Source organism: Lipophrys pholis (assembly GCF_963383615.2).
Source record: "Lipophrys pholis genome assembly, chromosome: 8".
In the NCBI taxonomy this organism is placed as follows: domain Eukaryota; kingdom Metazoa; phylum Chordata; class Actinopteri; order Blenniiformes; family Blenniidae; genus Lipophrys; species Lipophrys pholis.
In genome coordinates this window covers 32,112,208-32,132,523 of record NC_137630.1, presented here as the reverse complement: position 1 = coordinate 32,132,523, position 20,316 = coordinate 32,112,208, and the positions used below count along the sequence as shown (strand labels likewise).

At 45.2% G+C, this 20,316-nt stretch overlaps 1 protein-coding gene across 1 annotated transcript in view; it reads left to right on the top strand.

The window, feature by feature from the left end:
* The first annotated feature begins 5,477 nt into the window (after nucleotides 1-5,477).
* rgs19 (regulator of G protein signaling 19) overlaps nucleotides 5,478-20,316 on the top strand; it is a 27,993-nt gene continuing 13,154 nt past the window's right edge. The window contains 1 exon segment of the mRNA XM_080470138.1: nucleotides 5,478-5,654. Coding sequence (XP_080326264.1) covers nucleotides 5,592-5,654 — 63 coding nt within the window. The 5' untranslated portion in view covers nucleotides 5,478-5,591.

The following is a 20,316-nucleotide window of genomic DNA, read 5'->3' as shown; positions in this document are numbered from 1 at the left end:
ACTTCCTGTCAACGTCCCGACTGAGCGAGCTCCACTTCCTGTCAACGTCCCGACTGAGCGCGCTCCACTTCCTGTCAACGTCCCGACTGAGCGAGCTCCCCTTCCTGTCAACGTCCCGACTGAGCGCGCTCCACTTCCTGTCAACGTCCCGACTGAGCGCCCTCCACTTCCTGTCAACGTCCCGACTGAGCGAGCTTCCCTTCCTGTCAACGTCCCGACTGAGCGCGCTCCACTTCCTGTCAACGTCCCGACTGAGCGCGCTCCCCTTCCTGTCAACGTCCCGACTGAGTGCGCTCCACTTCCTGTCAACGTCCCGACTGAGCGCGCTCCCCTTCCTGTCAACGTCCCGACTGAGCGCGCTCCACTTCCTGTCAACGTCCCGACTGAGCGCGCTCCCCTTCCTGTCAACGTCCCGACTGAGCGGGCTCCACTTCCTGTCAGCGTCCCGGCTAAACACGCTCCACTTCCTGTCAGCATCTCGGCTAAACGCGCTCCACTTCCTGTCAACGTCCCGACTGAGTGCGCTCCCCTTCCTGTCAACATCCCGACTGAGCGGGCTCCACTTCCTGTCAGCGTCCCCGCTAAACGCGCTCCACTTCCTGTCAACGTCCCGGCTTACCGCGCTCCACTTCCTGTCAGCATCTCGGCTAAACGCGCTCCACTTCCTGTCAATGTCCCGGCTTACCGCGCTCCACTTCCTGTCAGCATCTCGGCTAAACGCGCTCCACTTCCTGTCGGGGTCCCGGCTCCACTTCCTGTCAACATCCCAACTGAGTGCACTCCACTTCCTGTTTCATAAAGTTACTTTTTCCCTGTTTCTATGGAGACCGACTCAAACCATTTTCGAAAAGTTGTGCTTTCCTTGTTTCCAAGGATACAAAGTTGCGTCATTTTCCAAACATTGCATTTTGTTCCCCTGTTTCTATGGAGACTAAGTCAGAGCATTTTTAAAAGGTTAGATTTTCGCTTGTTTCCATGAACATGGAGGTGGTGCATTTTCAAAAAGTTGCAACCCCCCATTTCCACAGAAAGAGTTTCAAAATGTTGTGATTTTTTCCACGTTTCTATGGAGGTGTAGTTGGAGCATTTTCAAGAAGTTGCATTTTAGAACCTTTCCATGGAGACAGAGCTGACACCATTTTCAAAAAGTTGCATTTCTTCCCCCGTTTCTACAGATACAGACCTCTTGGCCAGGTCACCTTTGTAAAAGATGATCTCGCTCTCAATGGTTTTTTTTATACTTTTCCTGCTTAAATAAAGGTTAATGGATGAACAGAGTAGCGTCATTTTCAAGACGTTGCTCCCCCCCCCCCACCCCCCCCCCCCCCCCCCCCCCGGGTTTCTATGGAGGAACTTTCTTTTTTCACACGTTTCCACGGAGACGGAGCGTTTCCAGGAAGATACGTCTTCAGTGGCTCTAAGCACCATTGTCATGGAAACGGACACACAAAAAGCTCCAGAAGTTTTCCGTTTCCACTTGAAAACGTGGTGTGAACGGGTCTTCGGCGCCACCCTGTGGTGACGTGAAGCGATTGTTCTCTTGGTACAGCGTCCGCCTCGGTGACGCCGTCGAGCCGCAGACCAGTCGCCGCTTCACTTCCCACTTTATTCTGAAACTCCAGAGTTTGAGCCGCTTCCTAAAAAAGAAACAAACACCGACTGCTTGTTTTCTCCCGACGAAGAAAATCTTCTGCAGACGAACTCGTGACGAGGAGAAACGAACCAGAGACTCTCCTTGATTCATCGTAATTAAGCCGAGAAACACGAGCAGCTCCCTCACGGAAGGTCTCAGACCGTCGGAGGAAACGGCGCTGAGCGTTGGGTCTTTTAGGACGAATCTAATGTTGGGAGCAGAAAAGCAAATGCATCCTGATTGCTGAGCCGATATCTGATCAGACAAACAGACCATCTGCTTCTCCTCTGGACGGCCGGAGTCCCAGGGAGCAGCTGTGCAGCTTTACTGCCCCCCTGTGGTGGCGGGCGGCCGCACAGGCCAATCTGCAGCCAGTGGCAGCTTTATTGTCAGTCAGCTACAGCAAATATTGACTCGTGTGCGACGGTTCATGTGTTTGCCGTCGCCGGGTCTTTCAACAGTTTTTCTAAAGTACTTCCTGGTTTAGTCCAGAGTTTTTTTTAATCCCACACACAAGCGGCAGAGAAACATTATATAAGGCTGTACGCCCTCGCCGGAGCAGATTCACGCCAGCACATATGATTCAGACGACCAAAGGTTACCTCCTGATAACGCTCAACAAGAGACTTAAAAACCTCTCAGGATACAAGTCAGAGGGATTAGAAAGACTTGAATTATGGATATTTCCCTAATCCGTAGACCTTTCACTACAAAGTATTCGCTTCAACTGTAAGTGATAATATATTACAAACATCATTATTAAAGGTAAAAGTACAAGTGAATTAGTGTGTTTGTGTTGATAAAATATAAGTAAAACAATTTATATCAAGTTAACTGACTTGAAGTCAAGAAAAATAAAACCTCATATTCATATTTTCATCTTCTAAGCCAACATGAGTCCAGAACCGGAGAGCCAGAGGCCCAGTCCCCCAAACCACCAAGGAAATGGTCCAAATTAGAAAGAAAACACTGATTCTTTTTTAACGGAGCGACTCGGCACCGGGCCGGCGACCTGGTTCTGATCAAACTCACTTCGAAGCATCAGGATGTGAAAAACACCCAGAATGCAACAGCTGAGGAAGCGTTTTCAAATGTCACTGTGTTTTTCACCAGAAGGAGTTATTGCAATTGTTTGAATTTGTCAAACACATTTTTAGTCCAGATCCACATTCAGCCCGAGTTCATGTTCAGTGGGCGGGGCCGGTAACCATAGTAACCATAGTAACCTTTACATTTAAACTGCGTTGCAGTGCACAGTGTGTGAGATGATCCAAAACCAAACAATTACTTCTGAACATGAGTCCAATCTCAACATAAAGACAATTTTAATGAAACCTTCTGGTGAAATAAATACAGTGGAATGTCCAAAAACCTGTTGCATTCTGGGTGTTTTTACAAACTCTCCCTGACAGCGCGTCTTCGAGGCTCGTTTGATATGAGGCTCGTGTTCATGGCAGCATCTCCAACATCTCAGCTCCAGATACGGCGTTGTGTCGATAATCAATGTTTTCTTAAGCATTTCCTGGGTGGTTTTGGCCGGACTGGAGCCTCTGACGGGCCAATCGAAGAGCCCAGGCCTCATGTTTAGACGCAAACAGCAGGGATTCAAACCCTGGGTCTTCTGGCTGTGAGAGAAGAGAGCCAACCACTTCACACCGTGGATCTGTACAGACATAAAGGAAAGAGCTGAGATGTATTCATGCCTCTTTATGCTCGTTGTTTTTCTTCCTTCTGAGTTTAAACTTCGTTCGTCATGAATAATGAAAGTGACTCTTCACTGAGAATAAAACAAACGATGATCTTGATCTGAACTGAATCATTAAATCAGTAGATTTGACCTGATTGTTTGCTCCGTTGTGCTTCTTCATGGCTCTGGCGCTCCCTGTATTTCTCCTTGGTGTCTGGCGCCCCCTGCTGTTTCACGTCTCATCATTTGAAGAAAAGTTCAAGAGAAACTCTTATTTTCTAGTTTTCAGCCACAAATTTAGAACAGAATCTCCAATGAACTGAGTGGAAGTGACTTTTCAACCTGCTTTGTGGCAGAAATACTTCATTGTTTCTATAACTTTTAACTTCTTTCTCTGTTTTTTTCCCTTGTAGTTGTTGAATAGCTGAAGCATTTCCACTTAAATTGGAATGAAACGAAGTCATCAGAAACCCCCGAGAGGCGAGCATGTCGCTGCTCTGCCGTGTCACTCTGCTGGAGGGACGAAAAGCTCCGGGACGTTTTCTGTCCCTCCATTGGTCCTCCAAGAGTAAAGTCCTCTTCTTTGCGGAGCGAAGGGAAAGTGGCTGCTGTGTTTCATTTCACTGGTCGTCTCCACGTGGACCGTCAGAATCCTGGAACGTCCCTCCGCCTGCGTCTCTCGAGTAATCCAACTACTTTGCTTCCCCTCCGACTTGAGGGACATTAAACTGTAAATCCCAGATGAGGAGGAGACGTGAAGAAGAAAAACAAAATGCTGCTGGAAGCTTTTATTCCTCTTTACGTTTCTTTATTTAATTTACACAACATTTCCAGCGAAAACACAACTGATGTAGTTTTCATGTTGGGCCACTAGTGGGTGCTGTTGTTGTTTTTGGAATGAAACCAAACGCACGTGCAGCAGAGAACAAGACACTACAAACATTAACATACTTATTATTATTGTCCGTCTACCGAGCGTGTGCACGACAACTCGTTACCACAGCCATGTTTTTTCCCCCGTTACCATGGAGACAGAGTCCACGCATTTTCAAAAACTTGCGTTTTCACCCGTCTCCACATCTCCGAGCACCGTTGCGTGAACAGAATCCAAAACTTGAAATCACCTCGTCGGTTTTTGTCAAATTTTGGCCCAAAATTTCCGTTTGCTTTGTTTTCCCTCGAGGTTTTCTATCAGTCTCTCAAATGGAAGGTTGCAGGTTCAATTCCCATCTCCCAGTGTGTGGACCGAATGCCTTGCGTGGCAGCTGCCTCCAGGGGTTTGTGAATGTGTGAAATGATTTTTCAGGAAGATGTTATCCGTCTATATAATCTATTCATCTATGAATGGTTATAGATTTTACAGCAAGCCGATTATCAAACTCCAACCGCTCGTCTACTCTAATCACACGTTGTTGAATATTACAGTAGAAAAAAAGGGGGGAAAAAATCATCCACGTACATTTGTTATAGTTTAACCATATATGCATATATGGTTAAACTATAAACACTTTTTAAGGGTTCAGTTTGTTTTAATGTGCAATAATTTAAAATACACCTATTGCATCTACCTCATTGTTTTAATTTTCCGAACTTAACATGCTGCTGCAACGAAATACTTTACATGAAACAATGCAGCTTCTTTGCCAGTGTATAAACACTAATTGTATATTTTAATAAAAAAAAGAAATATATATATATATATATATATATATATATATATAAGATGAGTGTGCGTGAAGTTTGTTTTGTATTAAATTTATGATCTTAACCTGCAGCTGCAACAAAAGAATGTACCTGACACGCTGCTGCTGTTTTATATAATCACTCTAAGTTTATTATTTATCTTTATATTAGGTATCATACTAAAGAAGACCAGTGCGTAAAGTTGAGCACGAGACGCATGCGCACCGCCGCTCCTGTCCACCAGGGCGGTGATCTCTCTCTCTCTCTCTCTCTCTCTCTCTCTCTCTCTCTCTCTCTCTCTCTCTCTCTCTCTCTCTCTCTCTCTCTCTCTCTCTCTCTCTGGGAAAAACCCGAGCAGGAGAGCAGCAGAAGGGGGGAGGAGGAGGAGGACTCCTTCTTCCGATTCAAGCGTCGGTCGCGGCGGCGGTGGAAGCGACTGGATATTCATTAAAAGAAAAAACTAATAATAAAAAAGAAAATTAGAAATTACGGCAGCGATCCCCCCCTTCTCCCTCCTCCTCCTCCCCCTCCTTCCTCCCCCTCCTTCCTCCCCGGTGCGGAGCGGCAGAGGAAGAGCAGAAAACGCGGATGTGTCTCCGAAAGCGCAGCGGATTCCGCCCTCCGGCTCCGGACCTGATTCATGCCCGGATTGTGAGTATCTGTGCGCGGCTGCAGAGGCGCGCCTGGCCGCGGGGAGGGCAGGGCTGCTGCTCCTACTTTAACCCCCCCCCCCCCCCCCCTGCTGCCTTCTCCTCGGAAAAAGGTCGGTCTCCGTGATTCCTCCCCTCTCTCCTCCCTCTCTCCCTCTCTCCCTCCCTCCCTCCTTCAGAGGACCAAAAGATCCGTTTTCACCATTTTACAACAAATACATTAAAAACTGCTTCTAGAAATAAAACTGCAGTTCCAACAAAAACAGGTTCATTCATGAAGTGTCGTAGCTGCGCTTCACATATATTTGATTACACTTTTAAAGTTCTTTTTTTCTTCTATGTTACACATCTGGACTATTTTAGCTTCTGCAGCTGCTCTTCTTTCCTGATGTTTCAACAGTTTAACATATTCTGGACTTTTCATTTCAGTTATTTTCCCATTTTTCTTCCTTTAATTTTCTTATTTTTTTCTCCTTTTTTTTGCTTTTGTAAATTTGTTTTTCCTTTTTCACCCTTTAAAAATAAACTTTATCGTGTTTTCTTCCCCTTTTTTATTTCCTGAAAATGATTTTATTGATTTTACTTTCACCATTTCTCCTGTATTATTATTTCTTTGGGTAGTTTTAGCAGTTTTATCCTTTTTGATCAATTCCAGCTCTTCTGGTTGTTTTATCAGTTTTACCTTCTTCGCCTGTTTGAGTCCTGGAGATTTCACCATATCTGAAAATGACTTTGGAAGAGATTGTAATGAAGACTAAATGTTTATTACAACTTATTAAAGCGTTAGGGAGCTGCTGCAGTGGCGCTGTGGAGCCACAGGAGGCGCCAGAGCTGAGCAGCTCGGCTCCAGAGACCCACCGTGCTTTGGGTGTCGCGGCGTTTTGGGGGTAAAGGAGCGGTTTCTCTTCAGAAGGGCAGCAGCAGGCTGCTTCCAGTCTCTTCTACTTGTTTGAGGAAAGATGTTTGATTTCCTTTGTGTCTCTGAGTTGTAGAGTTTTGTGAGTCGGTTTGTTCCAGTGTTTCGTCTCGTATCACCTGATAATCAGAGCAAAGGTCAGCTGGAAAGGAACATCCTCTAAACTTTTCTTTGTCGTGTCGGAGAGTATAGAAATGTTGAAATTTTCGTGAAACTTTGAAAAACTGTAACGTTGCATTCTGGGTGTTTTTACACTCTGGCAGTGCAGCTTTAAAGTTCTCCTGTCATCCTCCTGTTCACCTCCTCCTCCTGTTCCTCCTGTTCTCCTCCTCCTCCTCCTGTTCTCCTCCTCCTCCTGTTCTCCACCTCCTCCTGTTCTCCTCCTCCTCCTCCTGTTCTCCTCCTCCTCCTCCTCCTGTTCTCCTCCTCCTCCTCCTCCTCCTCCTCCTCCTCCTCCTGTTCTCCTCCTCCTCCTGTTCTCCACCTCCTCCTCCTGGTCTGGTCGCTCCAGAAACCTTCAGTATTCTAAGTTTCTAGCTCCTCCTTGATTTTCCTCATTTGAATATTGGATCATAGGAGCTACATTCAGAATCTGCTGTGTCTGTGTGAGCTGGACTGGCTCCGCCCACACATGCCCATCTTGGGAAGAGGAGGAAGTACTTCCTCTCGTGGTGCCATGTGCCAGAGCAGAGCTGCCTAATTGTGGGAGGAGTCAAAGGGAGGGCCTACCTTGATTGGGATTGGCTAAACCCCCGATGACACTATATAGGGTTTGATTTCTGATTGGCTGCTTGGAGCAACACACTTTTTAAAACCTGAAACAAGCCAGGGACAGAGAGGACAGACTGTCTTCACTTCTGGGACGTCAGTCCAGGTGTGGGGACGAGTAGTACTGCTGGAGAACCTTTAGGAAGTGGAGTTTGTCAGTGTTTTGACGTCTTAAGAACTTTTAAATTGATGTTTTCGTATTGAAACGTTTCCGATGTGATTGGTTGTTTGACCGGATTGGAGCATTTTGGCTCTGATGTTTGAGACTCCCGTTGGTTTGAATTCTGAGCCGCTGATTGTGTGAAAAGCAGATTAAGATTGTTCAAGTGTAACGAGATTGTCTTTGGAGCAGAAGAGTAAAAAGTTGAGTTTAGTTTTCAACGTGGCTGCACGCCGGGTGACCGTACTTCCAGCTCCACCACGGCGCCGCCTGTAGGGAAGGAGTAACCGCGCTCTCAGGAATGGATCACAAAGTCATCGTTTCATTTCTACCCAGGAAGAGCTGCGGCAGGCTTTCCTGGAGGTGTCCAGAGGCCATTCGGGGTGGAACGCTGCCCCCAGTGCTGAGAATTCCAATGTCTGACACAAATGGAACAAAAACAACCAATTTCTTTTCCAAATGAAAACGTGCAGAAAAAACCAGTTACCTTTTTATTTATGTTTTATTAGAGATGATCCAAATAGTGGTGACGTCAAACACGTTTTAGTTCAGGAGACACATTCAGCCCAATTCCATCTTGAGAGGTCCGGACAGGTAAAAAAACGCCATAATAACCTTTCAATTTTAATTTTCTTTCTTTTTTAAAAATGTTGATTTTTTTCACCAAAAAACAAATGATTACGACTGAAAACGACTCCAATCTCAACATAAAGCCAATTTTAAATGAAACCTTCTGGTGCAAAATACAATGAAATGTCCAGAAAACGTCTCCTAAACAACAGCACCCACTAGTGGTCCAACATGAGAACTACATCTTTTTAGGGCGTTTCTGCCGTTTCTGTTTAAACGAACATCATTTTCAAAGCGTTTCCATCTGAACGCAAAACTTTTCTGAAACGTGATGCAAAAAACGATGCATTTTCACTTAAAACGTCTTCGTGTGTAAACGTTACGTTTCCTCCTCATCCTCCTCATCCTCCTCACCCTCTTCACCGTAAAAGGTCCGGATGTGATCCTGGTTGATCTGGACCCACATTCGGCTTGAGACCCATTCCTTCATCAGTTCCTTCATGTTGTTGGAAGGTTGAACCCAGAAGCCTGATTGAAGCGTCTCCTGATTGGGGCTCCTGATGAAGCTGAGTGAAGCTCGATCAGTGACTTTATAAGAATATTGCAGGTTGAGCAGAGCAGACATGTTGCAGGTTCCTGTCCTGGAAACTCTTCAGATGGACTGTCTTCGGTGGAGACGCGGCGTGGACGTTGTCGCTTCCTGTTTTGAGACGGATGTCGAACGTCCTTTTGTAAAAGACGAGTACGGATACTAATCTTTAGCTACGTGCCGATACCGAGTACCGCTACGAGTATCTGTTAAATGCCGTAAAGCTTAATTCATACTCGGTACGCAAACAATACGCTTCCGTTGATTTACTCTGAATATATTATAATATGAAAACGCAAAACTTTAGTTGTTTTGTTTTTTTTGTGTGTGTTTACGCGACGACGGCACTCTGAGACGCTGAAACGGCAACTGTTTGGAAACGGCTGCAAAGTGGAGCTTTTTGAAAAAGCTCGTCTAAATGTGAGCGGCGGGAAGAACAGATTTTGGTGAATTGGTGCGGTGGAAACGTTGTGGTGTAAACAAGGTGTGTGGCTCAGGCCACCTCTCACTCACTGTCTGCAGCTTCAGTTTCCTCCTCGTCACTGCCCGTTGGCACATCACACTTCCTCTTCCTGCATCTTTCCTCATTGCGTCTGTTGCCTACTTCTTCATTTCTCAAGTTGGTCAACTCCTCCACTTCCTGCGTCTCCTCATCATTGCTCTCGTCTCTCCTCCGTCAGGTTTTCCAGACTTGCGGCGTTTCAGTTCGATGCCGTTGAGTTTTAATACTGAGGACAAGTTCGCACGAACATTTATAGTGAAATCTCATCGTTTCTGTGTTTTTGTTTCAGTAAAAGTTTTGCATTCACACAGCAATGTTTTAAAAAATGATGTCTGCTTCAGCCACTAGTTGGTGCTGTTGGTTGTTTTAGTACTGAAAGCACACACACACACACACACACACACACACACACACACACACACACACACACACACACACACACACACACACACACACACACACACACAGTAGAGAACAACGAGCTCTGAACAACAGGAGAACACGGACGTTCTAGTGGACAGACCACAGAGTTGGATTGTTATTATGGTGACTGTCAAAATAAAACTACCAAGTTGGATTGTTATTATGGTGACTGTCAAAATAAAACTACCAAGTTGGGTTGTTATTATGGTGACTGTCAAAATTAAATTACCAATTTGGATTGTTATTATGGTGACTGTCAAAATAAAACTACCAAGTTGGATTGTTAATATGGTGACTGTCAAAATAAAACTACCAAGTTGGATTGTTATTATGGTGACTGTCAAAATAAAACTACCAAGTTGGATTGTTATTACGGTGACTGTCAAAATAAAACTACCAAGTTGGATTGTTATTATGGTGACTGTCAAAATAAAACTACCAAGTTGGATTGTTAATATGGTGACTGTCAAAATAAAACTACCAAGTTGGATTGTTAATACGGTGACTGTCAAAATAAAACTCCCAAGTTGGATTGTTATTATGGTGACTGTCAAAATAAAATGACCAAGTCCCTGGAGAATATGGACTGGGAGTCATGACACCATGGAGGCCAGAGACCGAGCCCAAATATTTTCAAAAAGTAACTTTTCTAGTTTTCTCATTGGTCTGCTACTGAGCATGTGCAGAACTAGGAGTTACTACTGAGGTCCTGTCTGAAATCACAAACATTCTTTACTGGCCCCTGTCTGAGTTTCAGAACTATAAACATAGATTTGAACTAATTTAACAAATTCCACAAGTTGTAAGAACATTTAAAAAAAACAACAATACATTTTTAATACATACATGACTAAATGATTTTAGCCAGGGCTGCACTACATATTCATAAAAGTTCCACCCTTGGTGCCATTTTCAAAAACTCGCGTTCTCAGTGGCAACGTTTTTGTGTAAACGGAGTCCAGAGTGCAACGAAACCGATTAGATCCCACATGACAAGCCCATCTCCTCCTCTCACTGTGACACTCGTCAAAATAAAAGAACAAGCTCAACAGTTGGCAACGGCCGAGTACCGGGAAAGTTTACTGTTGTAAACAAGTATCCTTCGAGTATCGCCATTGCTTCCAGCTCTGAATTTACACACAGTTGGAAGTTGACGATCTCTTCCTTTTCCAAAGTGACGTCGTCCCGATTGATTTTATATGTTTTTATATGTTTGGTTTTATGTGGGACAACGGATGGACAGTAACTTCACCAGGAGATGGTTTGTTCATTAATATGCACTGTCCCGTCAAAATAAACTAATAAATGAAATGAAAGGTTCCGATACTACATGGAGTACTTCAACTCGTAGAGTACCCTGATACAACCCGCTGAGTTTTACGTGACGTCGTGCGTCAGCAGCAGGAAGACGAGAGAGGACGAACGACATCCCCGCTTTGGAGATTCTTTAATATTATTGAGAACGAAAAGTACGACAGACTTACAATTATATTCTGATAAAATATCAGGAGGAAGATAGTTGGTACAACACCAGCAACTTAATCACCAGCAACTTAATCACCAGCAGAGTTAGCCCGATGCCGCTGAGTAGTCTAACAACTCCGAGCCGTGCTACATGCTACATGCTAAAGAGTTTCAGGCTCACACACCAGCGATGCTACATGCTAAAGAGTTTCAGGCTCACACACCAGCGATGCTACATGCTACATGCTAAAGAGTTTCAGGCTCACACACCAGTGATGCTACATGCTAAAGAGTTTCAGGCTCACACACCAGTGATGCTACATGCTACATGCTAAAGCGTTTCAGGCTCACACACCAGCGATGCTACATGCTACATGCTAAAGATGATTAAAGTCTGACTTACCAGCATCTCGGTCGCCCCAGTCTACAGTAGCAGAGCGGAGAGAATGCTATTCTACCCTATGCTATGCTATGCTATGCTATGCTATGCTACTGGAGACACAATCTTGTGCTGGAGCCTTTAAGGCAACAACGAACAGCCTTTGCATATATTTTGCATATAAAGTATGAATTAGGCTTTAAGGCATTTGATAAGTACTAGTATCAGTACTCTGTATCAACAAGTAGCTAAAGGTTATTACTCGTACTTGGGCTCCTCCCACATTTCATCCTCTGAAATGTTCCATACAGGTCTAAGTTTATCCATAGTTTGAATATAGCTGCTGCAATACTCATACGCAGTAATATTTCTACAGTAAGTACAGATGTTGAATTTGCACGTCAGTGAAATGTTTGTTCCCGGGTCGGGTTTTCTCAGTCTGGTCTTTTTCCCTTCTGTACCTGTGTGATCGCGTCGTGTGAAGTGACTTGAGGTCAGGCATGTGCGTGTGCGCTGCTAAAAACAGCGGCGAGCCACGTGGAAGTGAAGATAACCAGCCAGATTGTAAAGCGTCACGCCGCCGGAGGCCAGTTATTGTGTCATTAAGACGCTCGTCTGCCCCCGACGCCCCGTTTCTACCACCATCAGTATGTCCATGTCGTCGCCTCAGACATAAACATGCATGAAATAAAAGCATTGATTTACTTTTTCTCTGCGTGATCCTGGAAATTCAGATGAAAACTTAATTTATTGATGATTCTCTTACTGAACAATGGATGAACACTCATAATTACCTTCTTTTCTCCCCTTGTGTGTGTGTGTGTGTGTGTGTGTGTGTGTGTGTGTGTGTGTGTGTGTGTGTGTGTGTGTGTGTGTGTGTGTGTGTGTGTGTGTGTGTGTGTGTGTGTGTGTGTACATCCATGTTTATGTGGAATACTGCATTGCTCTGGGGTTGTTGCTGTCTTGTGGCGGCTTCATGACGTGTTTATTATTTTAATGTGTTTCCGTGGTGTTTTGTGGGTTTTTATCTTTTGATCATTCTCATCTTCGGTGCGGCGTTTTGGTGTGTGTGTGTGTGTGTGTGTGTGTATGTGTGTGTGTGTGTGTGTGTATGTGTGTGTGTGTGTGTGTGTGTGTGTGTGTGTGTGTGTGTGTGTGTGTGTGTGTGTGTGTGTGTGTGTGTGTGTGTGTGTGTGTGTGTGTGTGTGTGTGTGTGTGTGTGTGTGTGTGTGATGATGATGAAGGTGAGGTCCGAGGCAGAAGGGGGGATGACATGCATGCGTCCAGCCTGCTAACATCGCTGACGACTCGTAAACTAACCGACTGGCCGGCCAAACATGGCGGATGTTCTGGTAAAACAACTGGACCTCCTTTTCTTCCTCCTCCTCTTCCTCCTCTTCCTCCTCTTCCTCCTCTTCCTCCTCTTCCTCCTCCTCCTCCTTCTTGTCGAACTGCTTGTAAAATGTGACCACGGCAACGCTCTGCAATCGATGTTGTTTTTCACATTTGGCCACTAGTGGGTGCTGTTGGTTGTTTGTTGTTTTAGTGAAAACCATGAAGTCTCAGGAGAATATGGAACGGGACTCCTAATACGGATTCACTGATCCACGTTTTTTCACTTCCGATCTGATCCCGATACCTGAATGTGGATATCTGCCGATACCGATACTATTCTGATAGCAGAGCTCTGTTTGCTTTAATATTATTATTATCATTATTTTAAATGAGGCTAAGTATGAATGGTACTAGTGTATACCTGTGTTCTTCCAAAAGACAACTTGAGGTTAGTACCAGGTCAGAAAAGGAAGCAGTACAAAGTATTTTTGTTCATTTTGGACAACGTGGGGGTCTGCATGATGTCATCATCTCATAATAAACTTCTATCTTTAAACTGTGGAATGGATTTCCTGACTCATTCCTCCTGGTCTCATTGAGACCCGCCTCCCTTCAGGAAATCCAGTCCACAGTTTGCAGCCAGCGAGCAGAGCAGCAGCAGGGAAACACTGTGGAGTAACAGTGAAGCAGACCAGGATCATGGATCAGAAATCTCTGATCCATGAATTACATTGGTATCGGAACCCAATACGATGCTGGATCGGCTCGGCCCCATCACTAGTCATGACACGATGGAGGAAACTTTGTTCTGATTGTGAACCTACTGAGCATGTGCAGAACGCATTGAAACGGCCGTGCAGTGGGTGAGCAGGAGCAGGAGCAGCACTTCCACTGTCTGAACGGGACGGATTGTTTCCTACAGAGAGTTGATTTCGCCCGTTGGCAAGTTCCACCTTGGCAGCTGTTTTCAAAAAGTTGCGTTCTAAGTGCCTCTGAGCACCGTTGTTGTGTAAACAGACACCAAAGACACTATAAATTCAGTTCCGGGTTCAGTTTTTGGGCTCGTGTGAACCGGAGGGTGACGGCAACGTGAATCTAACCTGATATCTTCTCGTCTTTTGCTTCGCATTCCTGGTGAACAGTAACCTGGTGAACGGTGACCTGGTGAACGGTGACCTGGTGAACGGTAACCTGGTGAACAGTAACCTGGTGAACGGTGACCTGGTGAATGGTAACCTGGTGAACAGTAACCTGGTGAACAGTAACCTGGTGAACGGTGACCTGGTGAACAGTAACCTGGTGAACAGTAACCTGGTGAACGGTAACCTGGTGAATGGTGACCTGGTGAACAGTAACCTGGTGAACGGTAACCTGGTGAACGGTGACCTGGTGAACGGTAACCTGGTGAACGGTGACCTGGTGAACGGTGACCTGGTGAACAGTAACCTGGTGAACGGTAACCTGGTGAACGGTAACCTGGTGAACGGTGACCTGGTGAATGGTGACCTGGTGAACAGTAACCTGGTGAACAGTAACCTGGTGAACGTTGACCTGGTGAACAGTAACCTGGTGAACAGTAACCTGGTGAACGGTAACCTGGTGAACAGTAACCTGGTGAACAGTAACCTGGTGAACGGTGACCTGGTGAACGGTAACCTGGTGAACGTTGACCTGGTGAACAGTAACCTGGTGAACAGTAACCTGGTGAACAGTGACCTGGTGAACGGTGACCTGGTGAACGTTGACCTGGTGAACAGTAACCTGGTGAACGGTAACCTGGTGAACGGTAACCTGGTGAATGCTAACCTGGTGAACGGTAACATGGTGAACGGTAACCTTGTGAACGGTAACCTGGTGAACAGTGACCTGGTGAACGGTAACCTGGTGAACAGTGACCTGGTGAACGGTAACCTGGTGAACGGTAACCTGGTGAACGGTGACCTGGTGAACGGTGACCTGGTGAACGGTGACCTGGTGAATGGTGACCTGGTGAACGGTGACCTGGTGAATGGTGACCTGGTGAACTCGTTCAGTCAGTCCGAGGAAAGAAGGACGGTTTTATAAAGTGACCCTCCTCCTGTCTGAATCTTCGGCGCTGCTCAATGATGGAAACAAACGTTTTTTGGTTTTTCTTGAAAACTTATGAGAAGCAGTGGAAGTGTGTGTGTGTGTGTGTGTGTGTGTGTGTGTGTGTGTGTGTGTGTGTGTGTGTGTGTGTGTGTGTGTGTGTGTGTGTGTGTGTGTGTGTGTGTGTGTGTGTGTGTGTAGACACCAAGTCTGATTCATCAAGTTTCATCAAGAAGCCCCGCGTGTCACAATATCTGTTTCCTGCTCCTCTCTCTCTCTCTCTCTCTCTCTCTCTCTCTCTCTCTCTCTGTCTCTCTCTCTCTCTCTCTCTCTCTCTCTCTCTCTCTCTCTTTCTCTCTCTCTCTCACTCTCTCTCTCTCCCTCTCTCTCTGTCTCTGTCTCTCTCTCTCTCTCTCTCTCTCTCTCTTTCTCTCTCTCTCTCACTCTCTCTCTCTCCCTCTCTCTCTGTCTCTGTCTCTCTCTCTCTCTCTGTCTCTCTCTCTCTCTCTCTCTCTCTCTCTCTCTCTCCATTGAAGGCATGTTGATTGATGAAATCATTGTCGCTCCGTCAGTGTGAGAGTGAAGAGAAAATAAAAAGGAGTAGTTTCCTCTTCCTCTCACTCGTCCTCCGCTGCTCGTCGCTCCGATCCTCTCGTCTCCGGTGAGCTTTGACTTCTCAGGTTTTCTGTGTCGGCGATCGGCGGCTGTTTGGTTTCCTGCAGGTTTTCTAAAGACGCGTCGCTTCACGGCTCAGGACCGTTGGATTCAGTCTCTGGTCCGTCCGTCGCTTTATCTTAGGTTTTTTTATCTTTTATGATTTAACAACCCTTCTGCTTGTCCTCCGACGCCCGGCGAGATAAACGTGAAAACGCAGCGTCATCAAGCTGATCAAGCCACTTCTTTCTCTCGGTTCCTGAAAAGTCGACATCCTGGGTTTTCAAGGTTTTTTAGGGTTTTTAAGGTTTTTTATAGTTTTTTTTTTTCCATGAATCTGCTGCATATTTCACACATTTTCACACATTCGAAGTGTTTTGGCTCTTTTGGTTTCCTCAGCCAGGAATTTTTCTGCATTCAGAAAAAGGAAGTTTCGCAAAAAAACGTCACGCTGACATTGAGGCCCCGTTTCCACGGCAACGATTTAAAGTGAGAAACCAAAACTCTCGTTGGCGTTCTGTGGTCCGTTTACAGGACGACGCTGAAAACCACAGTCATCGTGATAACAGATCCAATATCGTCCGTCTGAAAGGGAAACGCAGAAACCATGGGATTTCATGTGAACGAGGCGCGGGGCTAAAAGGAAAAACCCAAACAATCTGAATAAAACCAAAAAAAAAAAGATCGATCAACTTTCAGAGTAAAAGCTGATACTTCAGGCTTGTTGCGTTAGATTTGTCTTCTGGAGCGTCACTGAACAAACAAACTCTTGTGCTCCAACAAACAGGACACCGGTTATTTATTATTTATTTATCTTTTATCTTTGGTGTGAAAAAATGTTGTAAGTTTTTTTATTGATTATTATGATTATCATATAGTGTTTTAGTTTGTGTGCCATTGTCATCATGTGCGTTCTAGATTTCTATTTCTATTCTTCCATCTCATAAAAACAGGTACTTTTACTGCACATTATACTGCGTATAATTGGTGTTTGTGACGAATAAAGAACTTGACTTGACTTTAAGTACAACATAATATCAGGCCCCGTTTAGACGTACGACGCATCGTTTTGGCAAAGATTCACGTTCACACAGCAACGTTCTACAAACGATGTTGGTTTCCAAGGTAACGGCAGCAACAATGAAAACGATGTAGTTTCTATTGTGTCGAACCGATGTTAGTTTTTGTACTGAGAGCACACACACACACACACACACACACACACACACACACACACACACACACACACACACACACACACAGAAACACACACCAACAGACAGACACACACAGACAGACACACACAGACACACACACAGACACACACACACAGACACACACACACAAACAGACACACACACACACACACACACACACACACACACACACATACACACACACACACACACACACACACACACACACACACACAGACACACACACACACACACACACACACACACACAAACAGACACACACACACACACACACACACACACACACACACACACACACACACACACAGCAGAGAACAATAAGCTCTAAACAATAACACTGGGAGAACACAGACGTTCTAGTAGATTGTTGTTACGGTGACTGTCAAAATAAAAGTACCAAGTTGGATTGTTATTACGGTGACTGTCAAAATAAAACCACCAAGTTGGATTGTTATTACGGTGACTGTCAAAATAAAACCACCAAGTTGGATTGTTATTACGGTGACTGTCAAAATAAAAGTACCACTACCAGTTACTACCAACCTGGGGACCAGGACCAGGAGCTGCGTTCCCTCCAGCTACAAAGAGTCGCAGCATTTTTAAAAAGTTGCATTTTCAGTGCCTCCCAGCTCCGTTTTCGAGTAAAGAAACACCCAGGAGGCTCCGAAATGTTGGAACTTAAACACATTCTTTTATGGATGATTACTTTCACTTTTTACACGTGGATGCCTTCATCTTTGGAAGATCCTGTTGGAGTGGACGTGCTGCTGCATGTACAGTCTGCGTGTGTGCGCGTATGTGTGTGTGTATGTGTGTGTGTGTGTGTGTGTGTGTGTGTGTGTGTGTGTGTGTGTGCGTGCGTGCGTGTTGAACATGTCCGGGCAGGAGATGAGAAAAGCTCGTTTCATAAAATTTCTCTTTTCTTTTCGCCACAGAAATCCACCTGTACTTCTCGAACACGTTTATAATACTCAGTAAAAAGATGTTTAATTTGACGACCGGTGTGATTTCACCGCCGCTCATAACCTGTTAGAACGGCTTGTTCTGTGTCAAACGATTCTATTGGATATTAAACCTCCCTGCAGGGAATTCTTTATGGATCTCTGAATGAACAAACTACGGATTAAAGACAACATTAGATCATCAAGACACTAAAAAATCTCCAAGAAACACTACAAAATAGAAAAAACACTACAAAATAGAAAAACACTACAAATAGAAAAAACTCCAAAATTCGAAAAACACAATGGATTTTGTCGTGTTTTCTCCAGTTTGTAGTGTTTTGCACTTCCAGGCCACCGTAGAAGACGCATCGTTTTTGAGTTTTCATTTTGGAAAAGTTCTGCGTTTACACGGCAACTTTTTGAAAAAGCGTCCACAGAAATGGAAGAAACACTGAAAATGATGTCGTCAGCATGTCGGGCCATAAGTTTGCGCTGTTGGTTATTTTCCACTTGTGCAGGAGAAACATTTACTACGGTCGTGGTGACGGAGCTGCGTGGTGACGGCGCTGCGTGGTGACGGAGCTGCGTGGTGACGGCGCTGCGTGGTGACGGCGCTGCGTGGTGACGGAGCTGCGTGGTGACGGCGCTGCGTGGTGACGGCGCTGCGTGGTGACGGAGCTGCGTGGTGACGGAGCTGCGTGGTGACGGCGCTGCGTGGTGACGGCGCTGCGTGGTGACGGAGCTGCGTGGTGACGGAGCTGCGTGGTGACGGAGCTGCGTGGTGACGGCGCTGCGTGGTGACGGAGCTGAACTCCAGGAAATTACGTTTTCGCCTTTTAACACGGGGCATTTTCCAAAAGTTCCGTTTTCTAAAAGTTGCATTTTAGTGGCTCCGACCACCATTGTCGTGGAAACAGACACCAAAAAACGTCTTATTAGAACTGTTTACTATGGCTGTGGTGCACATAGCAGTGTTTTAGAAATGTCTCGTTTCCATGGAGACGGAGTCCGAACGTTTTCAAACAGTTGCGTTTTCAGTCGTGGAAAATCCCCAAATCGCAAAAAAAATAAAAATAAAAATTATTTTCAACTTGATCAAAGGTTTTGATTGGAAATCATCCCGTACATGGAATCATGTATCACTGCGCCGTGGTTTCCAGAGGTTTTTCTTTGGAAGTGATTTACCTGCAGCGCGCCCTGCTGGACGGAGGACGCCGGCGCCGCCTCACCTGGAGGCTCCGCTGGTTTTTGTGACTCGCGTCGTCAGAAACCGACGGACGGAACACGGAAGACGTCTTGTTAAGACGAAGCGTCTCGGTTGCCTGAAGGCGTCACGTGATCGACAGCGACTTGTTGAAACTCCACCGTTCTTCAAAGGTTTTCTGGAATAAATCAAATCTGCTGGAGGTGAAACGGCGACGGGAAAATGATTAACGATTATGAGCTGCAGAAGAGAGAGAGAGAGAGAGAGAGAGAGAGACAGAGAGAGAGAGAGAGAGAGACAGAGAGAGAGAGAGAGAGAGGGACAGAGAGAGAGAGAGAGACAGAGAGAGAGACAGAGAGAGAGAGAGACAGAGAGAGAGATAGAGAGAGAGAGAGAGAGAGAGAGAGAGAGAGGGACAGAGAGAGAGAGACAGAGAGAGAGAGAGAGCGAGAGAGGGACAGAGAGAGAGAGAGAGAGAGACAGAGAGAGAGAGAGAGAGAGAGAGAGAGAGAGAGAGTTTGTTGATGGGTTCTGTTTGTTGATGGGTTCTGTTTGTTGATAAGTTCTGTTTGTTGATAAGTTCTGCTTGTTGATGGGTTCTGCTTGTTGATGGGTTCTGTTTGATGATGGGTTCTGTTTGTTGATAAGTTCTGTTTGTTGATGGGTTCTGTTTGATGATAAGTTCTGTTTGTTGATAAGTTCTGCTTGTTGATGGGTTCTGCTTGTTGATGGGTTCTGTTTGATGATGGGTTCTGCTTGTTGATGGGTTCTGTTTGATGATGGGTTCTGTTTGATGATGGGTTCTGCTTGTTGATAAGTTCTGTTTGTTGATGGGTTCTGTTTGTTGATGGGTTCTGTTTGTTGATAAGTTCTGTTTGTTGATGGGTTCTGTTTGATGATGGGTTCTGTTTGTTGATGGGTTCTGTTTGATGATGGGTTCTGCTTGTTGATGGGTTCTGTTTGATGATGGGTTCTGTTTGATGATGGGTTCTGCTTGTTGATAAGTTCTGTTTGTTGATGGGTTCTGTTTGTTGATGGGTTCTGTTTGTTGATAAGTTCTGTTTGTTGATGGGTTCTGTTTGATGATGGGTTCTGCTTGTTGATAAGTTCTGTTTGTTGATAAGTTCTGTTTGTTGATGGGTTCTGTTTGTTGATGGGTTCTGTTTGATGATGGGTTCTGCTTGTTGATGGGTTCTGCTTGTTGATGGGTTCTGTTTGATGATGGGTTCTGTTTGATGATGGGTTCTGCTTGTTGATAAGTTCTGTTTGTTGATGGGTTCTGTTTGTTGATGGGTTCTGTTTGTTGATAAGTTCTGTTTGTTGATAAGTTCTGCTTGTTGATGGGTTCTGCTTGTTGATGGGTTCTGTTTGTTGATGGGTTCTGTTTGATGATGGGTTCTGTTTGATGATGGGTTCTGCTTGTTGATAAGTTCTGTTTGTTGATGGGTTCTGTTTGTTGATGGGTTCTGTT